The 25,560-nt window shown below is 46.4% G+C and overlaps 1 protein-coding gene across 1 annotated transcript in view; it reads left to right on the top strand.

Annotated features, from left to right (window-relative positions):
- Window positions 1–25,560, top strand: part of sema6e (sema domain, transmembrane domain (TM), and cytoplasmic domain, (semaphorin) 6E) — a 66,074-nt gene that overhangs the window by 17,656 nt on the left and 22,858 nt on the right. The window contains exons 6-15 of the mRNA XM_053432823.1: window positions 516–617; window positions 5,262–5,352; window positions 6,739–6,861; window positions 7,612–7,700; window positions 7,851–8,068; window positions 8,515–8,646; window positions 8,882–9,037; window positions 11,204–11,380; window positions 11,722–11,859; window positions 20,727–20,804. Coding sequence (XP_053288798.1) covers window positions 516–617; window positions 5,262–5,352; window positions 6,739–6,861; window positions 7,612–7,700; window positions 7,851–8,068; window positions 8,515–8,646; window positions 8,882–9,037; window positions 11,204–11,380; window positions 11,722–11,859; window positions 20,727–20,804 — 1,304 coding nt within the window. The remainder of the gene's footprint in view (window positions 1–515; window positions 618–5,261; window positions 5,353–6,738; window positions 6,862–7,611; window positions 7,701–7,850; window positions 8,069–8,514; window positions 8,647–8,881; window positions 9,038–11,203; window positions 11,381–11,721; window positions 11,860–20,726; window positions 20,805–25,560) is intronic.

Here is a 25,560-nt window from a genome sequence, read left to right on the forward strand (position 1 = left end):
GAGACGTGAAACCCAAACCTTGTGACTCACGCGCTCTCACTGTACCGACCAATCATCTGCCTCCGTTTGACTGGATTGGAAGTTTGTCTGCTAACGATGCTACAAACAGTTAAACCTCCTGCCTTGATTACATGTGTCCTTCTGTGCAGAGACGTCCACAGTGAGAGGCGTTGGCTTCTGGGACACACAGGGGAGGGGGGGGGGGGGGGGGGGGGGGGGGTTAGAGGATATGGACACTTTGGTTTGGCTCTTTAAGGAAACCTATGTTTGAGGCGTTTCTAATGTAAATCACCAGTCTAAGATTTGACACGAGACTTGATCTAAAATGCTCAAATGTCAAAGTTCATGTCCAGTTTTTATCAGAATCGGTGCCACAGCCATTGGGCAAAAGACAGTTGGAATAAAACCACAACAACAAGCCGAGGGAATGACGCTGATGACGGTGAAACTCGTCCCTGTGGACCTGCTCCCTGATGCTCTCTCACTTCAATCTGTTCCCCCCCCCCCCCCGACAGGACGAATGTTACAACTACATCAAAGTTCTCGTTCCGCGAAACGACGAGACGCTTTTCGCCTGCGGCACCAACGCCTTCAACCCGACCTGCCGCAACTACAAGGTAAGACGCTGCACGGCCACATGCCGCATCGCCACCGCTGCCACCACCGGGCCTCAGTTAGAGATAAGTGATCATATTACAGCTCAGTGACAGGATGATGGAGCGTGTCCTTGTGTGTGAGGAGTGTCATCAACCGGCGATGTCACGTCGTAAACGCACAAATACAAACGGGTCACACAACCGGCTCCGGCTCCACAGATGTTGAAAAACTGTTTGACTCTTTCAGGTCGGGACACAACACGTCACATGACAAACGGCCCAGGGCAAGTTCACATACATGCTACTACATTCAGAACACGCTAAGCATCACATACAAGAGGTGAAGGGGAAATTAATGGATTTAGTTTTGTTGTTGGCTTGAGGCAAAAAATGACATTAGTCGTTTTTTTACTATAAAAGGAAAAATATATAAAAGGAAATGTGGCTGTAAAGTCTAATTAGTTTGGAAATATTCCTCGTTTGATAAAAACCTGACTCGATTGTTTGTCTTACGTGTTGTTTAAGGCTCAAGTTACTTTCTGAATTTAATCCCAGATTCTTTGGGGCTGAGTTAATGTTGAGGGAACTAGTGTTCAGGGCCAATGATGAGAACTTCTTTGTGTAACAGCAGCAGGTCTTTCCTTCAGGTTCTGAGTCCAGCTGTAGATCTTTACTTAAAAAAACTAGTGTTTCACTGATGCTACAACAAACAGCTGTGAGCTCAGAGTGAGACAATAGGTGGGAAATTATGAAAAAGCATATAAATAACGAGGAACATGTGGCCCATTCAGAAAAATACTACGTTGAATACTTGTGAGACCCTACTGGACACATGCGGTACTTCTCTGTATCTGTAGCGGATATCCACAGCAGGTCTGTTCACTGGGGGGGGGGTGGGGGGGTATGTTGGGTCAACACGACCGGAGATAAAGGAATCAGGACAAAGGAGAGGAGACAGAACGAGAGGAGGAGAGACGGGAGGAGACTAATCTCTGGTTATCTCCTCGTTTTAGCTAAATACTAACAAACATTACAAAGGCCCAGATTCAGTTTCTTTAAGGACAACGTGAAGGTAAAGCTGCGTCGGTGTGTGAAGCAGCAGCAGGTCACAGCCGGTCATCGGAGCAGGAGGGGAAACACACACACTGTAAATCTAACAGTGCGGTGGGGGGGTGGGGGGGGGAGGCTGAGCGAGGCCAGACGATATCTCCAGAGCTGTTCTGTGAACTAACCCAGTCGTGTGTATATCCCGAGGTCAGAGTGAGCCGGGTTCGTCCAGGGCTCCATGTTTTACTGCTCGGGTGAAATTAAAAATCATTTTAACGGTCGACACGGGGAGAGAAGGGTTATTAGCAGAGGCCGGTCTGGAGCTCTGGAAAACAAGAGGAAATGTAAATATACTTTGTTTTGATTTATTTATAATGTCATCAAACACTTTGGTTTGTGAGGGAATCTTCTTCACATGCGGCCAAAAAACATTCATCGGCCGTGAGAACCAACTGATGAGGAGCTGACGGTCAAAGGTCAAGGTCACTGTGACCTGGATTTACCCATAACTCAAGAATTCACATCCTCATTATGACAGAATACGTCTGAAACCTTTTCCCTCACCCCCCCCCCCCCCCCCCCCTCGTTAAATTCATGACCTGAAGTTGAACTGCAGCTCGACTCTCTGGGGTCGAACCAACAACCTTCAGCTGGTAACTCATCTGGTTTAATAATAAATTAATAACAGCACCACGATCCACTATTATCCACAATCCTCTCACGTCCTTGTTTGGCAAAAGTCAACACGTGGTCATATTGACTTGTGTGACCGGTGAGTCTGGAGCCGTGTGTGGTTTAAATTAAAGATTAGATCTAGAACCCTCTGGGATCAGGTCTCATGTGTCATGAAGGACGAGCACAGTCTCACTCCACAGCTGCAGCCTCGAGTACAGAGCTTCTCCCCGCCGTGGACTCCCTCCGGTGAAGAGCGGCTGATTTACAGTTTAACCAACACACCCCCCCCCCCCCCCCCCCCAGATGTGTCCCCCCCCCCATCCACTTACCCCCTCATCTAAAAAAGAAACCCCAGCGCCCAATAGATGACTATCCAGACAGCTGGAGAGAGAGCAGGTGTAAATCATATCAAGGAAAACTGTCTCTGGGACGTCATGAAGAGTCTGTGCAGGACAACGGGGGATTGAGTGAGAGTGTGTGTCTGTGTGTGTGTGTTTGTGTGAGAATGTGTGTGTGTGTGTGTGTGCGTTGGTCAAAGACATGAATGGACGCTCAGCCGTGAACACGCAGCTTCACTGACCAGACTGCTGAGACAGCTGCTCTGCAGACAACAGAGAGAGGCTGTCTTCAACATGTCTCCGTGATACACACAAGCAAAAAGGAAAAAACCTTGAGGCGTCAGATCCATCTGTCTTCACCCCCCCGCTGGGCCGCGATCCTGCCGTCACCGCGCCGCTTTGTTCAATCCTCACTTCTGAGCTCTTTGTGTTTTCCTGATCAGAACAAACTGCTGTTTCACTTGAGACGGATTCGTCCTGCAGGTGAATATCTGATCAGAGAGGGAATCGGGATTATTAAGTTTATTCCTGCTGCTGCTTGTTTTCTCGTTTTTCTCTTAAAGCCCCCGAGGAATGAACCTTTTTCGAAATTGCTAAGTAATTCTGATCGTATATTTTCTATTTTTTACTGAGAAACAATTCCAAGCAGGTTGTCCCCATGAGGTCCGATATGGTTTCTAAACCATATGCAGAAAACAAAACCCTCCATAGCTCAATGTCCACACTGTACACTGTACACGTAAATATGCAGAATCAGATCTTGCTCCCTGTCATGTAATGGCTGCAACTTCTGCTGCATGGGTTCGATCCCCACTCTGTAGTCACAGATCAATATGCACAACAATCCCCTCTGAACACTTGTTCTTACCAGATTCTCTCAGATTCTTGATTTTGAATTTCTTTCCCAGGGTTTTAAGATCACATTGTTTAAGTTTATTCTGGAGAAATATTGAAGTCCTCAGTTTTAGAAACCAGAACACAGTCGGCCCCTTGTGAACCTTTTTTTTCAAAAATGAAAGATTATTAGTTTTGGGCATTTATTTTGCATTTGTCAAGGGAAAACTGACAGACATGAAATATTGAGAAAAGTTATTACAACAAAACAAAAATGAAATGTTTACCTCTCGAGTCTCAGCAGCTTCTAAACGTACATTTAGGAGTAAAGTGCGAGAGTGAGTCCCCCGAGGTTTCCTGTGTGTCTGCTTCCTTTAATAAAAGCCAAACTAGAAAACACATTAAAACACTTCTTCGTCTTTGCCACTTTCTCTAATTCACAGATTTTTCTTTTCTTTTTTTTTAGATTCATGTTTTTCTTATTTTTCTCTGTCACACAAAAAGCTCTTTTCACCAGATCCAAGCGGAGCTCACATCTGATGCCATACAAGCGGTGGACACAATAAGAGCCGTCACTTTGTGCTTTATAATGCAACTGATTCCAGCAGCAACACAAACCAGAGGCTCGGTCTGAATAATAAGTGAACACTTCACACAAATGATATTTAGGGCAGAGCTGTATGGTTGCGTCAGGTTCAGGGGTGTAAACACATTCCTCTCCCACTATCTGACGTGTTATTTTTGTTCACATCCCTTGAGTGTTATGTGGCAAAGCTCTGATGTAAAGTTTAATGGCTGATTTTCTCCTCCTGTGAGTTGGAGCACACGGAGCAGCAATCACCCACAATTCAGCTGGACTCGTCCACACTGACTCGAGCTGGGAGAATATGAATCTGATTATGGTTTGTGACACTGAGTCTCAAAACCAGCGTATTGATTTATTGTTTATATTCAAAGATTCATGGCAGTGGTTCGGTTTGTGTTGTTTGAACCTCCGACCACTAGATGGCGCTGTTGTAATCTGTCGTCATCTTAGTCGACTCGTCTCCACTTCCTCCATCTATCAGGAGATGAAGCCTTAAATTATCCCAGATAATTCGTGATTGGCTGATGGAAAAGTTCAGTACTTTGACTTCTTACTTTGCTCCATGTCCCATCCACTAACATGGAAGAGGCAGGTTATCACCATAGCCTTAATACTGACATCCCCAAAAACACTTTATTGACCTGAATGTGTACGTTTGTGTTAAATCAGGTTTTTAGGAGTAGGAGAATAAAAATAAGGACATAAAGAGCCTGATAATAATGTCAACAAAGGCCTCCTCTCCACACACACACACACACACACACACCGCCGGGCTCTTCTTATTGTCATGTACGAGCTACACAACCTTGTTACCAGCAGGTTTTGAATACGGTCGAGAGATAACGAGTTTCCTCTCGGCTCTCGAAATGTGTCGTTAACCAACTCGACTCACGCACAACGGATCAAATGAAACTAATCTCTATGATGCATGTGTTGTTGTTCATTATCGCACAATAATTTGTTGCGTATCCTTTGCTTTAGAACACGACTGCACATTAAATACCTGTGTGTGTGTGTGTGTGTGTGTGAGGCTGATTGATTTTTCAGTCGCTGCAGCAGTGACCTCGTGGGTTTGCGAGTGTAAACGATGATGTTGTCTTTGTGTTTAAAGTCGTCACTCTGTCCTTTATGTGCGGTTGTTTTTCTGGTGCAGCTTTTACAGTGGTGTTGTCCTCTCTGACCTAGATGTCCACACTGGAGCAGGAAGGAGAGGAGGTGGTGGGACAAGCCCGTTGTCCCTTCGAGTCCCGGCAGTCCAACGTCGGGCTTTTCGCTGGTGAGTTCAGTAACTGAGTGATTGTAGAAATGTGATGGGTTCAGGTCCCACAGCTACTGTTTGTTTTAAAAGTGTCTTTAAAGTACCATCAGTATTTAGTTTGACATGTCCCCCCCCCCCACTGACAGTGAGTGTCCGTCTCCTTGTGAACATGATATCTCTAGAAGACCTTGAGGGAATCTTTTCTAATTTGGTGCAAATGTTCATTTAGACTCTCGGGTTAACTGATCAGATTTGGGGGGTCAAAGGTCAAGGTCATGATGGCCTCACAAAGCCATGATGTCTCTAAGCAGAAAGTTCTTTAAAAACTTCTCTGGTTAGCGGAGGCATAAAACTACAGTCCGGTAATTCTAATTTTGTTGTTTTTATTTTGGCTGATGCTGAAAATGAAAGCAGGTTCATATCTTTTGAACATTAAATTGATGTTTATTAAATCAGGAAGTCATCATGGGTGAAACACCAGCATCAGAAGCTGTTGTGTTGTGAGATCGAATGGATTTTCATCAGGAAGATCAAAGCCATCGTAAATCAAGTGTGGATCAAATATATCGGTTATCAAAGGAACTTTGAATTTCTCTTTTGGAGGAAACTTATTCGAAAGCAGTTTGGGATCTTTTTTTCATTTTGCTCTGTCATTATTATTATAATCACCTAATGTAGATAAACAAGACGAAAAGCTGATTGATTTGAAAAGACGGACATTACCTGTCAGTTAATTGACGTTTTTATTGTGAACGAATGAAACTGAAGGAGAGCCGCAGTAAAAATCTTTCTCTGTACATGATGAACACTGAATCAAACGTGTTAATGTCCATCTGCTTTATCTGCAACACATGGTCATTGAATACAACCGTGCATGATACAAAAAGGAAATCATAACCTGTAATTTAAATGTAATAATAGCTGAAGCTACACGTTGGCTGCTTCCTTTCTAAACCTCTGGAAACAGTAAGAGCTAAAAAAAAAAAGCAGAATATGAATAAAAGCCGTTCAGCCTCAGAGCTCCGATAAACACAGGGTATCGTCTGGATACGTCTCTTCTGATGGGATCTGATCTGCGGTCAGATACATATTCTTTTGTACTAATCATAGAGGAGGAAGCTGATCCTCGGTGAACACGTCGGGGTCAATGAGGTTCAGAGGAGAGTGAAGAGAGAAGCAGACCTGCGCTCGGCCCTGCCAGGTTTCCACTGACATTTATGCAAAGTTCACGCGGGGCGTTATTAAAAGTGACACGTTCTCCTTCATCTCCTCCCGCCGCCTGTTTTCAAAGGGCAATAAAAAGTCATCTGGGACCGAAATAGACACTTTAGAAGGAGTGGTGTGTTTGAACTGTGATCCCGGGCCGTGTTCCTCAATAACTCAATTACTTCCCCTTTTTCTCAGGTGGGGATTTCTACTCGGCCACCATGACCGACTTCCTGGCGAGCGACGCGGTGATCTACCGGAGTCTGGGAGAGAGCAGCCCGGTCCTCCGCACAGTGAAGTACGACTCCAAATGGCTGCGAGGTGAGAATCCGGCGTTTCACACGTCAACGTACAGATGTGACCACGTGAGGTTGATCTGCCATTTTCAGCACTCTCCCTCTTTAAATCTCTCCTGGACACATTTTCCAAATTAATGTACAGGTCATAAGCCCTGTCTCCTCCATGTTAGCTGATGGGACATGGACCAAACTTTTCTCAAAGAAGGTTTTTTGTTTTTTCCTCGCATCTACGGCTCCATAGTCCATCTTTATATACACTGTCTTTGAAAGTCCGGCCTCCAAAGTTGACTTAACATCAAACCTGAAGCAGTTTTCAGACATGAACAATGAAAAATGTATAATCCTGCGTCTGGACATTTGTCTTTCACATGTGAAGAAGCAGCAGGAGATTGTTTGGGTCAACTACAGGAAAATGTCCAGAATCTGAATAGATTCATAAAGAAATCAGGTTAAAACTCTGATTTACTTTCTCTTGAATCCCACAAGAAACTTTTCTAAATTCGATTTTTTAACAAGCTGGAGTTCTTCTGTGTCAGAATAATAAATCTTGTGCGAGTGCTGCTCCTCATTGGTCTGTGCCATTATTCAGATTTGCCATTTTCAGCACTCTCCCTCTTTAAATCTCTCCTGGACACATTTTCCAAATTGAGCATCTGTGTTGTCGGCCCGGCTGCCAGCCTGCTCACAATGCCCCGTCATGTCGGCAACAAGGCGTCTCTGCCAGCTCGTTGGTCACATGTCTCTTCCCTCCCCCCCCCCCCGTCTCCCACAGAGCCCCATTTCCTTCACGCCATCGAGTACGGGAACTACGTGTACTTCTTCCTCAGCGAGATCGCCGTGGAGTACACCACACTTGGCAAGGTGAGGCGCTCGTCTCGGGCCCGACGCTCCATCCAGAGCTGTGGTTTCGGTTCTTTTAGTTTCTGAAGCTGAACATCACATCAGTGTGTTGACGTCCCGGATCTCTCTCTCTCTCTCCGTCTCTCTTTCTCTCTCTCTATCTCCGCTCAGGTGGTTTTCTCCAGAGTGGCTCGTGTTTGCAAGAACGACAACGGCGGCTCCCCGAGGGTCCTGGAGCGTTACTGGACCTCGTTCCTCAAGGCCCGGCTGAACTGCTCCGTGCCCGGCGACTCCTTCTTCTACTTCGACGTCCTGCAGTCGCTGACCAACGTGATGCAGATCAACCACCGGCCGGCGGTGCTCGGCGTCTTCACCACGCAGGCCAACAGGTCAGTGCTTCACGGGCCCTGGCCACCGTTTCACTGTCTGGTGATTTCTATTTCCCAAAAGTGAGGCTGAGGTCAGATAAGGAAAAATACTCAGTGACGGTACGTGGTCTGGTGCCGTACTGTGTGTAAAGATGGACGATATGACATCTCCCCCTGGTGGCTGGCGGCAGTACAGGTCATAAGCCCCGCCTCCTCCATGTTAGCTGACGGGACATGGACCAAACTTTTCTCAAAGAAGGTTTATCGGCAAAACATGAAGTTTAAATTCTACTTCTGTAAATAAATAAAGTAACAACACAGACGTAGCAATAACCAGATAAATAAAAAGTATTCAAGCGTTTTGTGCACATGCAGCAGTTTGTGTCGACCTTGGACACGAAGCAGAATCTCCGACCCTTGTCTCGCTCTTTCTAACGTCCTCTCTCTCTCTGTGACCTCCTCACCAGCATCACCGGCTCGGCGGTCTGTGCTTTCTACATGGACGACATAGAGAAGGTCTTCAGTGGCAAATTCAAGGAGCAGAGGAACAGCGAGTCGGCGTGGACACCTGTTCCCGAGGAGCAAGTCCCGAAGCCAAGGTGAGAGAGGCAAAACCTTTAAATAGCAAACTGTCACTTTGCAGGAACGTTGTGTCTCCGCGTCTGACAATAGAGACTCTGCAGCTGCTGTTGTTATTGTTCTGGAAGAATCCCAGCATGCACCTGTTTCCTCCCACCTGCTCGTCGCCAAGAACAAACAGCTGCCAGAGCTTTTCTTCATCTGTGCCCATGGAAGTTGATTCGGTGCTGATGAGTTTTTCTTTTCTCCTCACAGGCCGGGCTGCTGCGCCGGCGAGGGCTCGGCGGCGGCCTACAAGTCGTCCACGACCTTCCCCGACGAGACGCTGACCTTCATCAAGTCGTATCCGCTCATGGACGAGTCGGTGCCCTCGGTCAACGACAGGCCCTACTTCACCAGAACCACCAGCAGGTACCAAATCTGTTCTCATCAATAAACCACAGACAGACTTTGTGTTTAATCATTATAATTATAATTCCATTTTGATTTTGGACTGATGAAGATGAGCAAACAATCAAAATGATGAATCCCTCACTTTGAGAGTCTTTATAGAATCTAAACCACTGACTTACCAGAAAAGAATCAACAGATGAAATGATTTTTAAATTATTCATGAGCAGAAACCAAATTTGATAAAATGCTTCTAAAATTAATTAGTATTTTCAATATTGATTTGCACCATAACATTTTACATCAGAGTTAAATAATACCCAAGTTAAGTTGCAGTCTTAAATTAAAGCTTGATTAATCATTAGTCAGTTTTTTATTTAATTGTTAATTTATGCTAAAAACGTGTTATAAATTAATTCCCATGCATTTTAGCTGATCACTTTAAAATGGATGGATTCCCAGTTTCAGCTCTAAAGGTGTAAAGTAGTATAATTTATTCTGAAGCCTCATTGTGACTCATGATTTGAAGTTTGGCTTCGGTTTTTGCTAAATGTCTCTAATGCACCACCTCGTTCACCAGAACTCATTAATTTACCTGCACAGCTTTTTGTTGAAGTGCTCTCAGATCCTCAGTGAGCTCCTCTGAACACTTCTTCATTAAATCAGGTTTAAAAAAAAAACACGGCGGTTAAATGGACGCCGGCTCGGCTGCAGAGCTTCGCTGTAATTATGACAAAGGTCTTTGAGAGAAAATACCTTTTCTGTCATGGTTAGTACGCAGGTATGATTATTTTCCATTTTCCACACTCTGGGAAAGGGGGGGGGGGTGCTGTGGTCAGTATCGACGCGTGAGCTCAGGTGGAACACACAACCTGCTCCCTCGTTAAAATCTATTGGATTTATGCAGCGGTCGATTCCAGTGCACGTCAAAGAGGAGCTGCAGTAGAGCTTCCTTCAGCCCTGACCTCTGTGTGTCTGTGTGTCTGTGTGTGTGTGTGTGTGTTCGTGTGTGTCCCTGTGTGTGAGGTGACATTTGAGAATCCACTGATTTCACATGATGATGGGTAGAAGGTTGAATTGGTGATGAGTGTCACTGGTGTCACACAAACCTCAGACACTGAGGTACACAGGTAGATACACACTGTAGAATCAACTTCCACAGACACACACACACAGTGCACAGGAGCCTCTTCCATGCCTCCTTAAGCAGAGCCGGGCTCACAGCCAACCCAACGCTGCAGAGGCTCCACACCGAGGAAACATGCGCCACTTCACATCTGGCGCCAAAACCATCACATCTGCCTGGTCCCCAGAGACGAGCTGGATAAATGAAACCGAACCAGAAGAGCATCACATGATACTGCTGGAGGTTTTCAGAGGGCGTGCACGTGGAGTGCATGTGGGTAGACACACACCATCCTCCGTGGGAGCCACTGGGAGCCACTGGGAGCCACTGGGGGAGGAGCCCGGGCACTGGAGCCTCCGCGGGTGTCCTTTAATCAAAGATTCTCCAAAGCAAGTGATGCCAAAGAATATAAGTGGGTTTATTATAGGAAGTTTGTTTGTTCAGGTCCCAGAGCCTGAGAAAGTGAAGCTGATCCCTCTGTCAACAGCCGCTGGACTCAAGGTGCCCTTCAGCCCCCCCCCCCCCGCCCCGCCGGAGCCAGCAGTCAACAGCTGTGGTGATACTGGGGTGATACTGGGCAGCTCCCATGTGTGAGGAGCCGGGTGAAGCGCTGCTCGGAATAAAACAACAACTTCCTGAGAAACACCAAACTGAAACGAGAGGGAGGCTGCAGAGTGTCGCTGGGGGGGGGGGGGCGGATCGATGGGACGTGGGTGGATGGATGGATGGATGGATGGAGGGGCGGAAGAATTAATGGGATGAAGGGATTAAGGGATGTAGGCGAGGATGGAGGGGATGGTGGGACGGGAGATGGAGTGATTGATTGCAGACTGATGCTTTACACAATGAGCTCAGCTCTCGCCTACTGGTTGTTTTGTTTACTGTGAGAAATCGACTTTGACGAAAAGCGATCAGACACGAATCGGCTCCTTCTGCTCAAATCACTGAGAACAGAAACGTCAGCTTCACTTTAGAAGACGCGTCCATTTTCATTTTCAACTCCACTTCCCTTCGTGATTATTTTCCTTGTTTGTTTGTTTGTTTGTTTGTGTCTCATGCAGATTCAAGTTGACCCAGATAGCCGTGGACACGTCGGCCGGGCCGTATAAGAACTACACGGTGGTTTTCCTGGGCTCGGACAACGGCCACGTGCTGAAGATCCTCGCCAGCACCGAGGGAGCCAACGCCTCCTTCGGCACGCAGCTCCTGGAGGACATCGACGTCTACAACCCCAACAAGTGAGACGCTCTCTCCGTCTTCTTGTCCTCTAATGTCCGCCCTCGTTCTTCACTTTCTCTGTTCGTCTCTTCTTCTCCTCTGACGTGTCCTGCCCACCCACTCTTTGGTCTATTGTCACGCTTTGCGTCACCCTGTACAGCCAGGGGGGGGGGGCTTTCTTTTCCCTGTGTCGTCTTTTGTGTCTTTCTGACTACACAACTCGAGGAGTGTATCTGCACGGTGTTCAACTCACACTCAGACGGTGTCAGTTGCAGCACAGTTTATGTTTTATTGTTGTAAAAAGATGAAAACGAGTGGAAGTATGTGACGGTGACTGTCTGTGTTTGTCCTCTGTCCCCAGATGTAACGTGCGGGGGGAGGACAGGAGGGTTCTGGGCCTGGAGCTGGACCGGGACCATCACGCCTTGTTCGTGGCCTTTTCCAGCTGCGTGATCCGGGTGCCGCTCAGCCGCTGCTCCGACTACACAACCTGCAGGAAGTGAGTCACCTGTGGAGCGCAGTGGGGGGTTGTTGGTTTTATTATTTATCTAGAAAAAACGTTTTCCACCAGGAGCTGTGAAAAATGAACGTTTTCTGGAGTTTGTGTTTCTCATGTGGAGAAGCAGCAGGAGATGTTCGGGTCAGACTCGTTCACAACAGCAGGAAAATGTCTTTTGTATTTTTCCTTCTTGGATATTTGTATTCTCACTCCCTTTCTGGATATTTGGACATGTTCTAATCAGATCTATAGATGAAGGAAAATAAATAGAAGTCACAGCCTTTAATAGAAAAATCCTTAATATCATTGTAGTGTTTCCTGAGGTAAAAATGTGGATTTGAAAGCAGGATGAACACGATTTTAAATTTGTTGGAAGGTCTTGAAACCAGCCTGGAGAACGAGACCACTCAGTGAGTTCAGGGTTTCCTCCCTGGGCACCAGCTCTGCCGGGGAACTCGAGTAAAACGCCATCGATTTCCTCTGCAGCTCCCAATTTAAGAAATGTGTCCACTCATGGGGCTGTTAGAGGGATTTGGACAAATGGCGGCACCAAATAACAGGTGTTAGTGGATCATCGGCCTGGTTCAGGGACTTTCCCCCCCCCTGAAAGTAAGACTGAGGAATAAACTTAGCAGCAGGAGGAAGTTCAGTGAGGCCGAAGAAATGTTGTGTTTGGGAAACAGTCAAAGTTCTGATCAGATTCCAGTTGGAGCCTCGTGTTTAAAATGTTCAGGTTCTCACCGAGCGGATATTAGCAGCAGTTGAAGTTGATAGTTCATTAACTTTATCTTAGTTATACTTGGACAGAGTTATTTTAATGTCTTTGTCAGATGTGGAAAATATAATTAAAGACCTGGTGCCAATAAATCAACTTTATCCATAGACAGATAAGAAAAAACCTGCCTCCTCCATGTTAGTAAATGGGACAAACATTTCTTTGTCATTATTTTGTATTATTACTATTATTGTGTCTGTGTTTTGGACAAGTTTGGTTTGAATTAGTTGTTTGATGAAATGAATCTGATGATTGACAGCTGAGACTGACTCGTGATTGGTCAAAACCTGTATCCAGGATATTTGAGCATCAATTTTCCATATGTGGAGGAAATGGAGAAGTGTTTTCAGGTTATTGAGGAAGCTAAAACACATTTGTCTCTAAATTGAATCATTTTGGACGTCAGACAAATAAAAGAAACACTTTGGAGTCAGAGGAAGAGTGACGGTCATATTTCAACGTTTTATAGACGACAGGAGAATCTGAAATAGAGAGAGAGAGAGAGAACAGGAGATTCATCAATTATGAATCGTTTATTAGTTGTGAAACGTCCACGGTGATCACGCGCTCGTCGGGCTGTGAACACAGTTGCCATGCTTGTTATTGTGCGGTGGAGAAGCTGTAAAGTGCGTCTGTCATGAGGCCGACGGGCTTCACAGCAGCTTTATGAGCCGAGCACAGCGAAGCCTTCGAGCGTCTCTATTTTTCTTCAGCCTTTTGTTTTTCCAGGCCGATGTTTTAACCCCAGCTTCAGCGGAGTCGCTCCCCAAGCTTCGGAATCTATTTTTGGGGCTCTGAGGAATGTCGAACCCCCCCCCCCCCCCCCCCCCCCCCTTGCTCTTTGTCAACCCCACTCAGCCAGAGTCAGGATTTCTCCTCAACTCCACCGGGGGAATACAAACACACACACACACACACACACACACACACAGCTCCATAGCATGCTAACCCCTCGTTGTGAAGGTCTGGAGAAGCTCTCAAAATCACTCATTCATAAATTGGATCCAGCTGATTGGCCAGGAGCCACCATCGAAGCTGCAGGAGAGAAAGGAGGAGGAGGAGGAGGAGGAGGAGGAGGAGGAGGTCTGCCTTACATAAGCTTACAGGCCGGCTTCATCCCCAAATCCGTGGTAGAGCCTCCAGCGCACCTCCTCCTGGGATTAGAGGCCTTATAAGTCTCATCAGCAGCGGGCAGGAGGTCAGGTTTCAACCTCCTTCACCTCCTTCACCTCCTTCACCTCCTTCACCACACCGATGAATCCGTCTCCCTCCAGATGAGATCTCCTCCATCTCTCTGTTTCTCTGCCTCCATCTTCTCTTTGCTTCTGAATTTCTCAGTTTTTTTTCTCGTCTCACTGGAGTCGGCACCGTCGGGTTTCAGTTTTTCACCCGAGGCCTCTGCTGCTGATATTAGGTTTCAGAAACTGTTTTGAACAGCGGCTGGGAACTGTATGAAATGTGAGGTTTTAATAAAAAAATACAATGAGTGGGCCGAGGAGGCCCCCAAACCCTGAACTACTCAGCTCCCAGTGCTTTATATGAACAGAATCAGATACATAACTGTATTATTGTTACTGTCACCTACTGTAAAAAGATTTGTTGATTTTAGAAGTAGATGGAACAGGAAACGATAAGTTATTGGGTTTCATTTTTGTGGTTTTATTCATAATTGATGTTGGTTCTAGTGAATCGAGCTCACAAAGCAACTGTTGAGATCTCAGACAACAACTCAACACAGTGTTCAAAACAACACAACGTTTATTATGTGGGTCTGTGTTGTGTAGTTTGAGATGAAACCAGCTCCAGTGGGTCAGTGTTGTGTAGTTTGAGATGAAACCAGCTCCAGTGGGTCAGTGTTGTGTAGTTTGAGATGAAACCAGCTCCAGAGTGGTCTTTGTTGTGTAGTTGGAGATGAAACCAGCTCCAGTTGGTCTGTGTTGTGTAGTTTGAGAGGAAACCAGCTCAAGTGGGTCTGTGTTGTGTAGTTTGAGATGAAACCAGCTCCAGTGGGTCAGTGTTGTGTAGTTTGAGATGAAACCAGCTCCAGTGGGTCTGTGTTGTGTAGTTTGAGAGGAAACCAGCTCCAGTTGGTCTGTGTTGTGTAGTTGGAGATGAAACCAGCTCCAGTGGGTCTGTGTTGTGTAGTTTGAGAGGAAACCAGCTCCAGTTGGTCTGTGTTGTGTAGCTTGAGATGAAACCAGCTCCAGTTGGTCTGTGTTGTGTAGTTTGAGAGGAAACCAGCTCCAGTGGGTCTGTGTTGTGTAGTTTGAGAGGAAACCAGCTCCAGTTGGTCTGTGTTGTGTAGTTTGAGATGAAACCAGCTCTAGTGGGACTGTGTTGTGTAGTTTGAGAGGAAACCAGCTCCAGTGGGTCTGTGTTGTGTAGTTTGAGATGAAACCAGCTCCAGTTGGTCTTAGTTGTGTAGTTGGAGATGAAACCAGCTCCAGTGGGTCTGTGTTGTGTAGTTGGAGAGGAAACCAGCTCCAGTCGGTCTGTGTTGTGTTACCACCTGGATGTGGGTTAAGTGACAGCTGGAAGTTGTGCGTCCCGGCCTCAGTAGCTGGATGAATCCCGTCCCCCCTCAGCAGCTAATGGATGTTCCTGACACACACACCTTTGTGTTACTCATAGCACTACATTGTGCGGGTGAGACGGAGGAAGAGGAGTGTGAGATTTTTAAAGAGCGACGAGGGACACACACCAACACAAGTCGTATATATTCAAGCTGCTCGTTGGAGAAGAGACGTCACGTGAAGTAGAAACGACTTCGCTCCACAGCTGGAAACATCTGGTCTGTTCCCCTGCAGAGGTTCACAGGTCCATACCCGTCATATCACTGAGGGGAGGGAAGGAGGCAGGCACAGCGGGGGGGGGGATTCATATACACCTTGTGGGTCGGGTATGAATCATTTATTTGAAGCCGCTCGATTCCCTGACACATATTGGAAACCACACACACACACACACACACACACACACACAGACACACACACACACACACACGGGCCGGAGTGACTCTGAGACCTCGACACCCAGCGGGGGGGGGGCTCCGGCTGTGAGGCTCTGACAGAGCAAAGGAATAAATAACCGCTCAGGATTTGATTTGGGGGGGGGGGGGACGGAAAGTTGGTTTTTATGATGAAGGAAAAGTTTATGATTCACTCTGAAGTTTGGATTCTTTCCACTTCCTGTGTGTGTCTGGGTTCACAGGAGGTGACACGTGACAGGGAGCATTGATTCCTGACTCACTGAAGCTCCTGCTTTCTAATTTTCAATTGATTTTTTTTTTCTTGTAGGCTTTGAATTTTAGAAGCTTTTTGTTTTGTGTGTCTGTTGGTTTGTTAAATTATTTGTATGGATTACACACACAACCTACTAAACGGATTCCCACAGACCTTAGTGGGAGGATGTGGTTTTCTATTTTTAGATTGTTCAGCTCTTTTCCTAAAGAACACATAATGGAGTGTGTGTGTAATTTGGTTCAGATCCCAATAAAAGGGCTATTGTAGTTTGTTTGATGTTAAGCAGGGTTACACACAAACTACTGGATGGATTACCATGAAGCTGGGGTGCGGGGGTGGGGGGGGTTGTGATACAGGTCAGGGGAAGAAGTGTTTTGTCACTTTCTTTAACATTTATTTATTTATTTAAGATTTCTTTGAGAACTTTTAGTAAGTTTTGTCGAAAAGATTCTGACATATTTAGCAGGTTAGTGTTATTTTGTGGGGATTCAGTTTTGAGGGGATTTAAATGTGGTTTTACGAAACCTGTAACTACCCTGATGTGTATCTGAGAAACTTTGTGTGTTCTTAGCTATAACGTTTGTTTGAATTTGTGTCTCCGATGCACTCGTGATGTGCGTTGTGTATTATGTGCACGTTGTTCCGCAGAGCACTTCCCCTCTGGGAATCATAATTGGAGGAATAATGTTTGTTTACCAGGAAGAAGCTCTTCTTCTCCGATTCCGACCCAAAGACCTCACGGGACATTCTACTGAGCTTGAACAGAACCTGAACGAGCTTTATGAGCTTCAGTAAATCTGGATGAACTGCAGAGCGTCAGCGTCATGGTGAAGAATCTGCTTCCTGGAAAGAACAACAGCATGGAGAGTGTTTGTGACCTTCACTGGAGCCTCGGATCATTTTCCCATGATCCCTGTGGCCAGTGCTGTCGTGTGAGGAAGAGTCTGCAGAGCAACAACTGGGTTTCATGAGAAGAGACGAGATCATTGGGATTAATCGCTCCCACTATAGGAACTAATGGAGCTAGAAGGGAATAAATAAGTAAAACAATACATAACAACATGAGGAACTATGAAATAAAAGGAATATATACAAGAATATTATTGTTCTACAGTTTAATTTTAGCTGAAACCCTGAGTGAGATATTTTCATTTTGCAGCCGCTTGTTGTTTCAAGTTGTGAGTCTGGATTTGTTGAGTCTTCATCAGGTTGTTTGCTGCCGTGTGTTGTTGTTGTTGTTGTTGTTTTTCTCGTCATCTCCACAAAAACAAAACAGTTGAAACTCACTCGTGTCTGAGCATCAAACTCCGAGCTGCAGGCGTCAGACAGGAAGTGGTTCCTGTCGTGTGTTACCTCACCGTGCCTGAGTGACACACAACTCTCTGAGGACTCCTCTGTGTGCAGACGGAGGATGACGGTTGTGCGACTCCTGCGTGTTAAAGTTTGGATTGTTGTAAGTCGTTTTTTTTGGGGGGGGGTTAAAAACAGGTCACGGGGGCTCTCATTAAAACTTGCTCTTCGGCTGCCATTAAAGGTTTCAGGTTTGATATCACGACGGGCGCCACCACCAGCGAGCTGATGGCGTTTCCATTTCGTGTGTTTACCTTCATCTCTGATGGGGGGGGGTTCAGCACAACAGGCTAAAAACATCTCCAAAGCGACTGCAGACGTAAATATTGTCGTCTGTTGTCGTGTCTTTTGTCCCTTGTGTGCTTTACGCTCATTATGTCGGTGCTGCTGGGTATGATCCTGAGAGTTGTGCGTTCTGCAGCAGCCCAAAAAAAAAAAAAAAAAAACTCAACTCCCTCCTTGGCGCCCGGCGCTGCTTTACAATGACACAGCGGCAGAGCGGACGCCGAGAGGATCGAGAGACTGGTTCCTCGGTGAGGGATTAAAGAAAAAAACTACAGACTTAAATGAAACATGAGGCAGAGCAACTGACAGCAGATCAGCAGAGGAGTTTAATCAACAGAAGTGACACGTGGCTCAGGGAGGAGGAGACGCCGCCGTGTCCCGAACGCTGCCGGGAACTGACACCGTGCAGAATGTGACTAATGGCGGTTGATGCCGGTTGATGCCGACGGCCTGAAGGGGAGGAAGTAAACAATCTGCATTAAATCACACAACAGACGAACAGTCAGAAGAAGATCCACTCGTCTGCTGACTGCCTACATGAGGCCGACGCCACAGTCAGCTGGTTTCTCTGAATGAGGCCTCGTGTGGTTAATCAGTACGACTGAGAACTGGAGTGAAGCTGGAGTGAAGCTGGAGTGAAGCCGGAGTGAAGCCGGTGTGAAGCATGGTGAAGCTGGTGCGAAGCTGGTGCGAAGCTGGACTGAGAACTGGAGTGAAGCCGGAGTGAAGCCGGAGTGAAGCCGATGAGGAGCTGGATGAGGAAATGTCTGCCTCCGCTCTCACTTTACCTTTAAGAGTTTGGGTTTAATGGGAGTTTTTCTTGGATATTTCCAGATCCACATTCATCTCAGTCAAAGAGAAGCTCAAACAAATTGTGCGTCTGGGAAACGCTTCAAATCTTAGATCTTTCAAAACCTGGTTTAACACCAGTCAACCAATAAATCACGATGAAATTAAAACGAGTTATGAAAGAGCAACTTAACAAAATGCTGTAGAGTGAAATTCCCTGTGGACTGCAGGGGGCGCTGTGCAGGTTGTCGTGAACAGGTCTTTTTGTTATATTGGTTTTAAATTGTGTTGTTTTGTTGTTGTGCTCCGTTACACATCTCTTGTAGTTGTCTTCGTCCCTGGAGAGGAATCCCTCACTTGTGACTCTCTCTGAAGTTTCTGCATATTCTCAGATTGTTAAACCCTATGAGACAAACTGTGAATATGTTGTTTACAAACACAAATCATTTTGTTTGTTTGTTTATTTTACTGGGACCAGGATATATTGATATTTTAGAATGAGGATGAAGTGATTAGATATTTTTAATTCACTCAATTAAAAAGATGAAAATGAGTTTTTAACTTTCATTTGTCTCTGTTTACGTCACTGAGTGTTTTAATCACAAAAAGGAAATCAGGCCTTTTTGTTTTTCAATTATGTTTTGATTTGATATGATGCATCTCCATGTTCCTTCTGTAAATACTCATATTGTATGAGGGTGAAATCATTATGGGATCTTTCAGAGAAGCAGAAGAGAACAAAAAGCAGCTCCCGCTCTTTAATTCCCTCCATTAAGAAAGAAAACAACCGGATCTCTGTCCTTTAACTCTCATCACAAACTAATCTGCTTGTGATCTTTCCCGCCTCTCTTCTCATAATTGTTTGTTTCCAGGCGGCAGATTGCGGTCGGGATACTTGTGAGTCAGTGTTTGTGACCGAGCTAATTACATATTTTATTCATACAAAGAAAAGATCCACTTAAACAATCGTGTTCCCTTTGTGGCCGTGAAACCATCGAGCTGAACTGGGTTTAAACACTGAGTGAAACCATGAATGATGAAGACGTGAATATTTACTCTGTGATTTCAGGAAAACGCTGCTTTTGATTTGTTGATTACAGACGTTAGTTCAACTTTTAACCAAACTGTTCACGCAGCTTGGTCATTTTATGGATCTGAGTGTTTTTCTTTCTATGAGTTTCTGAAGCTGCTTTCAGACGCTTCGCTGAAAGGTTCCATCGAGGTTTTCTGAGACAAAGCAAATGTCCGAGTCAGTTGAGTTCAGTCCCCAAACTTTTCCAGCCGGTCCCCGAGTAAAACTTCTAGAAAATGTGAGTCGGACGTGAAACCTGAGATAACACAAACATCCCAGAATGCACTTGGAAGACCTCGACTTGGAAAGACGAGGAGATTCCAGAGCTTTTGGCGACTCTGGTGTGGATGTGACAAAAACTACTTGTCCTGCCTCCTGTCTCCTGCCCCCTTACTCCTGCCCCCTTACTCCTGCCTCCTGCCTCCTGTCTCCTGCCTCCTGTCTCCTGCCCCCTTACTCCTGCCTCCTGTCTCCTGCCCCCTTACTCCTGCCTCCTGCCCCCTACCCCCTGCCTCCTGCCTCCTGTCTCCTGCCTCCTGCCCCCTTACTCCTGCCTCCTGCCCCCTGACTCCTGCCTCCCGCCCCCTACCTCCTGCCTCCTTCCTCCTATCTCCTATCTTCTGCCTCATGCCTCTTGCCTCTTGCCTCCTGCTTCATACCTCCTACCTCCTGCCTCCTACCTCCTGCCTCCTTCCTCCTATCTCCTATCTTCTGCCTCATGCTTCTTGCCTCTTGCCTCCTGCTTCCTACCTCCTACATTCTGCCTCCTGCCTCATACTTCCTGCCCCCTACCTCCTGCCTCCTACCCCCTACCCCTACCACCTACCTCCTGCCTCCTGCCTCCTACCTCCTGCCTCCTGCCTCCTTCCTCCTATATCCTATCTTCTGCCTCATGCTTCTTGCCTCTTGCCTCTTGCCTCCTGCTTCCTACCTCCTACTTCCTACCTCCTACTTCCTGCCCCCTACCCCCTACCCCCTACCTCCTGCCTCCTGCCCCCTACCTCCTGCCCCCTACCTCCTACCCCCTACCTCCTACCTCCTGCCCCCTGCCTCCTGCCCCCTACCTCCTGCCCCCTGCCTCCTACCTCCTGTCTCCTGCCTCTTGCTCATCTCCTGGACATGTCCTGGGTGTGAAGCTGTATTTGCCTGAAGGTTCAAACCAGGACTCACTTCTTTCGCTCCGTGCTGCAGCAGCAGTTGAGAAAGTGCCGGGGGGGTTTCGAGGCCGGGGGGCGAAGCGGAGCGTCGTTACCTCAGTAACATCTGCCGGGTTTCAAACACGTTTCTCTGTGCACCTCCCTCCATCACTGACCATCTGTGTGTGTGTGTCTGTGTGTGTGTGTGTGTCTTGCAGAAGCTGTCTGTCTTCACGGGACCCTTATTGCATTTGGCTGAAGTCAGGCAGCTGTGCCACGGTCTCACCTGGATTAAAGTAAGTCTTGTCTCACACACACACAGACACACACACACACACACACACACAAAGACACACACACTCACACTCTACGGCTGATGTTTTTGTCGTCTTCCTCTTAGATACGTCACCAAAGACACATTCAGTCTGATGTGAAACACTCCCATTCAATATGTAACTGTGAGATATTGTGGTTTTGAATTTTTTGTGTTACGACATTTAAACAAACAGTGTGTTTACAGGTTATGATTTCAAAAACAAACATTTCTATTCATTTAAGAAGTGTGTGACGTGTTAAAGATGATTCTGCTCATGGCTTCACTGCATTTTGGCAGCAAGATCTTTTTGCGTTATACAAGATCATAGTTATGTATCTGGATAAACACATCTTAACATTATTTAGCTTCAGGTGCGGAGAACAAGTTCTTAATATGTAAACCAAGAATTTCCCATGTGCGATATCAAACATGGTGAAATTTATACACACAGGAGATTTAATAAATCAGTAAAAGATCAAGATCTGAACTTTAAACCAAACAAATGTTAAAATTCAGATTTAATTTCTCGACAAGACACCAAATATTTCAGTTTTGGGGAATAGTTCAAAAACAAAACAAATCCGATGCATAAAACAAGATCCCAAAAGTAGATAAATAATGCGAGTGTGATCAGACAGAGTTCAATAAGTTGAATTTTCTTTGGAGGTGAAACCTGAGCGTTGAAGCTTTTCATCACGTTTCAATCAGCAGGAACGTGTTCACACAGATATTCTTGATGTTTCTCCTCCGGTTTCACTTTTGCTTTGACAGCTCGTAGGAAAAAACCCACCCGTGCCCAGAAGTATAAAATTCTTTGAACTTTATTAATGATGCAGCAGCAATGTTCCGCTCAGCATGACTCACCGTGGATCCTCTCCTCTACCTCCGAGGTCTCCAATCAGAAAGCACCGGGGGGCCGACGTGTGCAGATCTGCTTTCTAATCAAACTCCTCCAGCAGTAGGTTGCAGGTTCTAATCCCCCCCCGGACGCAGGCGTTGTAATTAGTGTGGCCGGGCTGTGTGTGGTTCGGTCAGTGGGATGGCACCGGGGCGGACGCGGCCGTATAAAGACGTTATTGGTTCTCTAACTCACCGTCACAGAGGACACATTTCCACCTCGGTCAATAACGTGGAGCCGAGCAGGAGCGATGGTTTTCATATCCGCTCCGGCTCCTCGAGTGAGTCGTTCACATCGGCTGAACCCAGAGCAGCCGAGGCCACGTTCCCCCCCGATGATCCATAACTTATCTGCAATTAGACAAACGGGGCGACGTCAACATGATGAATATCTGACTGTAGTTTTTTAATAAAGCGCTCGGCTGCTCCCGTCGGAGACTGTAAACATGTTTCCATCATGACTGAGGGATTGAGATATGATTAAAAACAGGAAGAAGTCAGTTATTATCCCTGAGGCGGACGGATGCTTGTGTTGGTGAGCTCCTCTTCTCAAAGCTCAGGGAAACGGAGGAAACGGAGCAGGACCACAGGGAATCATGGGGTGGGGGGGGGCACCAGGCATTATGATGCAATCTATTTCTGAAAAGGGGAAAAAGTGAAATCCAACTAAACTTTTTTTTTATTCCTCGAGCGCATCATGACTGCTTTTGAACAGAAGATAAAACACAATATATATTTTCAGTCATCGCTCGGTTTCTCTTCATCTTTCTCCTCATCATCGTTTTTCAGCCTCTCGCTCTTAGCTCGTCTCATAAAAATCAGAAGTGATGTTCAGGCGGCAGAAAGACGGATGGCTGGTTGGACGGACAGATGGATGCATGACGAGGGAGACAGATAGATGGGTGGAGTGGTGGAGGAGGAGGAGGAGGAGGAGGCTGAGGAGGAGGGAGGGGGGGGTGTAAAGGCAGTTAAAGCAACTGTTTTCTCCTCCTATTTGCCTCCTGGCAGTCAAGGACTTTGTGTGTCCCCATGTGGCTGATGTACAACCTGCTGCTAAATCACTGTTCCTTTATCTCTGTGTACACTGGTTGTAAACTCTGTGTGTGTGTGTGTTACCTCACACACACACACACACACACACACACAGGGAGCATCACTTCCTGTGCCGACTGGCTTCCCACAGATTATTTTAGGGCCTGAAATGTGCAGACCTGGAATTACCACGTATCCTTTGCCCGGCCGGTCGGTCGTGTCACTGTCGCCGCCCTCACACACACACACACACAGAGACACACACACACACACACACACACACACACACACACAGAGAGATACACACAACACACACACGGTGGCTAATGGGAAATTCCTTTTCCTTTTTTTAGAAGCGTCTGTGCCCTCGTGTATTTTTAGGTTCTTCTATATTTTTGGGAAACAAGCCAGTTTCCCTCTCGGGCGCGGTGGCGTCCCGGTGTGTCGCGCTGCCAGAGATCCAGCTGTTTCCCACAGCTGGTTAACTTATCAGAGTATAAAGACTGGAAGCAGCTGGTTTCTGTCTGGCAGCCGCACGGTGAAGACGAGTCTCCACGAAGCCTCCGAGCCCCGGCCAAGAAATAATCAGGCACATAATCCTCCTATAAAAACCACGACGTGTCGTTTTTACACTTCTGATCTCGTGTGGATTAAAAACCCACGGGGCCACGAGTTGGCGACGGAGCGGTGGTGGAGGAGCTGGTTTGGGATCTGTGGAGGAGCAGAACTCACCGTGTCCCTGTTCCCTGCCTCTGGGCTCAGATCAGCTGACCTCACAAACACAAGCGTCTCTCTAAACCATCTCGTGGGTGTCAGACCTGTACAAGTGAAACGTGAATGGAAGGCAGATGATGTCATATTTGCTTTCTTGCCGAAGTTTATGCTCATTCATTAAAATTAATGACGGTGAGTTTAGCTTCAGAAACCAACTGATTTATTCCTATGAGCCTCTCGCGGACATAAAGGTTTTAATGTTTATGTTTGAGAATAAACGGTGCAGAAAATATGTGCATCTGTTATTTAGAGTGATTTTTATAATGAATTTAATGATTAATCGGTAAAATATCAAGTCTGGCGCCAGTTAGCTTAGCATAAACACTGTAGATAGATGGAAACAGCTAGCATAGCTTTGCTCTTTGGTAACAAAATCCGACGTCAACGTTTTACGAGTTAATACAGTTTGTCTTGTTAATTGATTTTTGAGCTTCAGATTGTGTAATTGGCAGAAAGGTTTTTGCTTCCAGTGAAATGAGGTGAGGTCGATCTGATCCACTTCCTGTTCCTGTGAAACATCGGGCAGTGATTTAATTAGACGTCAAGAAGAAGAAGGAGGAGGAGACTTTAATTTGTGTGTTTTATGAGTTGAAACCTTTGTTTATGTTTCCCGGCGCACGCTGAGATGACTATTAAAGATCCGCTGCATTTAAGGTAATAAAAATAATGAGCTTTTCATTGGAAATATGTTTCCTTATTAAATTTCTGTGTGTAATGAAGCATGGAAGCTGGCAGGCAACACGGAAAAGGTGCTTTTAATTTAGTTGAGACCCTCAGGAGTGGGTTTTATGAGTTGAGGTAAGGTTGTGATTAAGCTCTGAAGAAGGGGCGTGGTCTGAGCTTCAGAGTTAGAGGCCGTCACTGGACGGTGAAGCTGGAGAAGCAGGAAGTTGCGATGCGTCTTCCTGCTGGCGAGGAACTCCGAGCTGCTCGCCGAGGTTTGATTTATGAGCCGCGCTGGAAACCGATGGACCAGAACCTGGGAGAGATCAGCCAGGAAATAAAATAAAACCTCCCTCGTCTGCCAGGGAGACAGAGAACAAGAGAAACACGAGAAGATGAAGGAAGACAAAGGGAAAGTAGGATGAATAAAGAGAGAACAGAGTGAGAGAGAGAGATGGAATAAGGAAGGAAAGCGTGAAGGGAAAACCAATGAAGCGAAGGGGAAGAGAAGGAGAACACACGAGGAGGAAGGGCAGAGAGAAAAGTGCTGAACATCTGTATTTCATTTGGGTTTTTTTCTACTGGAGGAAAGAATCGTTCTCCTCCGGCTGTGTGGCTCCAGAAAAAACCTCCGATTTGAAACCTGCCTGAAGTGATAAGTTTTACGTGTACGTGCTTTTATATGTGTCACAGTGAGCGGAGCTGAGGAGCAGCTGGTGAGAGAGGAGGAGGAGGGGAAGGAGAGAAGGAGGAAGGGATGAGAATCAGGAGGAGAAGGAGCCCTGACCAGAGTTAAAGATGAGGCAGCTCGATACTCATCAACCTACTGGGACCTCCTCCTCCTCCTCCTCCTCCTCCTCACTGCCTCTTTTTTTCCTTTTCCTTCCTCATCCAGAGGTGGCATAAATTTTAATGACTGATTTGTGGCTGATCCAGAGGACAGGGGCGGGGGGGCGGGTGGTGGGGGAGCATTCACATTCTCCTCGTGCCTTTTCATCTTGAACGCCGGGGGATTGTTCGCCTGGACTAGTCCACTTCAGACCATTTTGGGGGGGTTTTAGTTTCTTTGTGTGTCATCCATAATGCATCTGACATAATCTCCGTCACCAGAAAACAGCCACGGACGGGGGGGGGGGGGAGGGACCGGTCATATTCCATAATTCTCTTCATGTTATCAAATCAGATAAAAACCCTTGAAGCAGCAGACAGTTGATCCGTCTGTCTGGAACTTCCTGACGTGTCACCGGCTCCGAGCTGCTTCTTTAAGTTCTAAATCACTGACATCACATCACGGACATGAACTTTCATTTCTGTAAAACAGCTCTGAAATCAGCCTGGAGCTGTTTTACCAGACGACCCAGACTCAACAG

The sequence above is a fragment of the Pleuronectes platessa genome, chromosome 10 (assembly GCF_947347685.1).
Source record: "Pleuronectes platessa chromosome 10, fPlePla1.1, whole genome shotgun sequence".
Lineage (NCBI taxonomy): Eukaryota > Metazoa > Chordata > Actinopteri > Pleuronectiformes > Pleuronectidae > Pleuronectes > Pleuronectes platessa.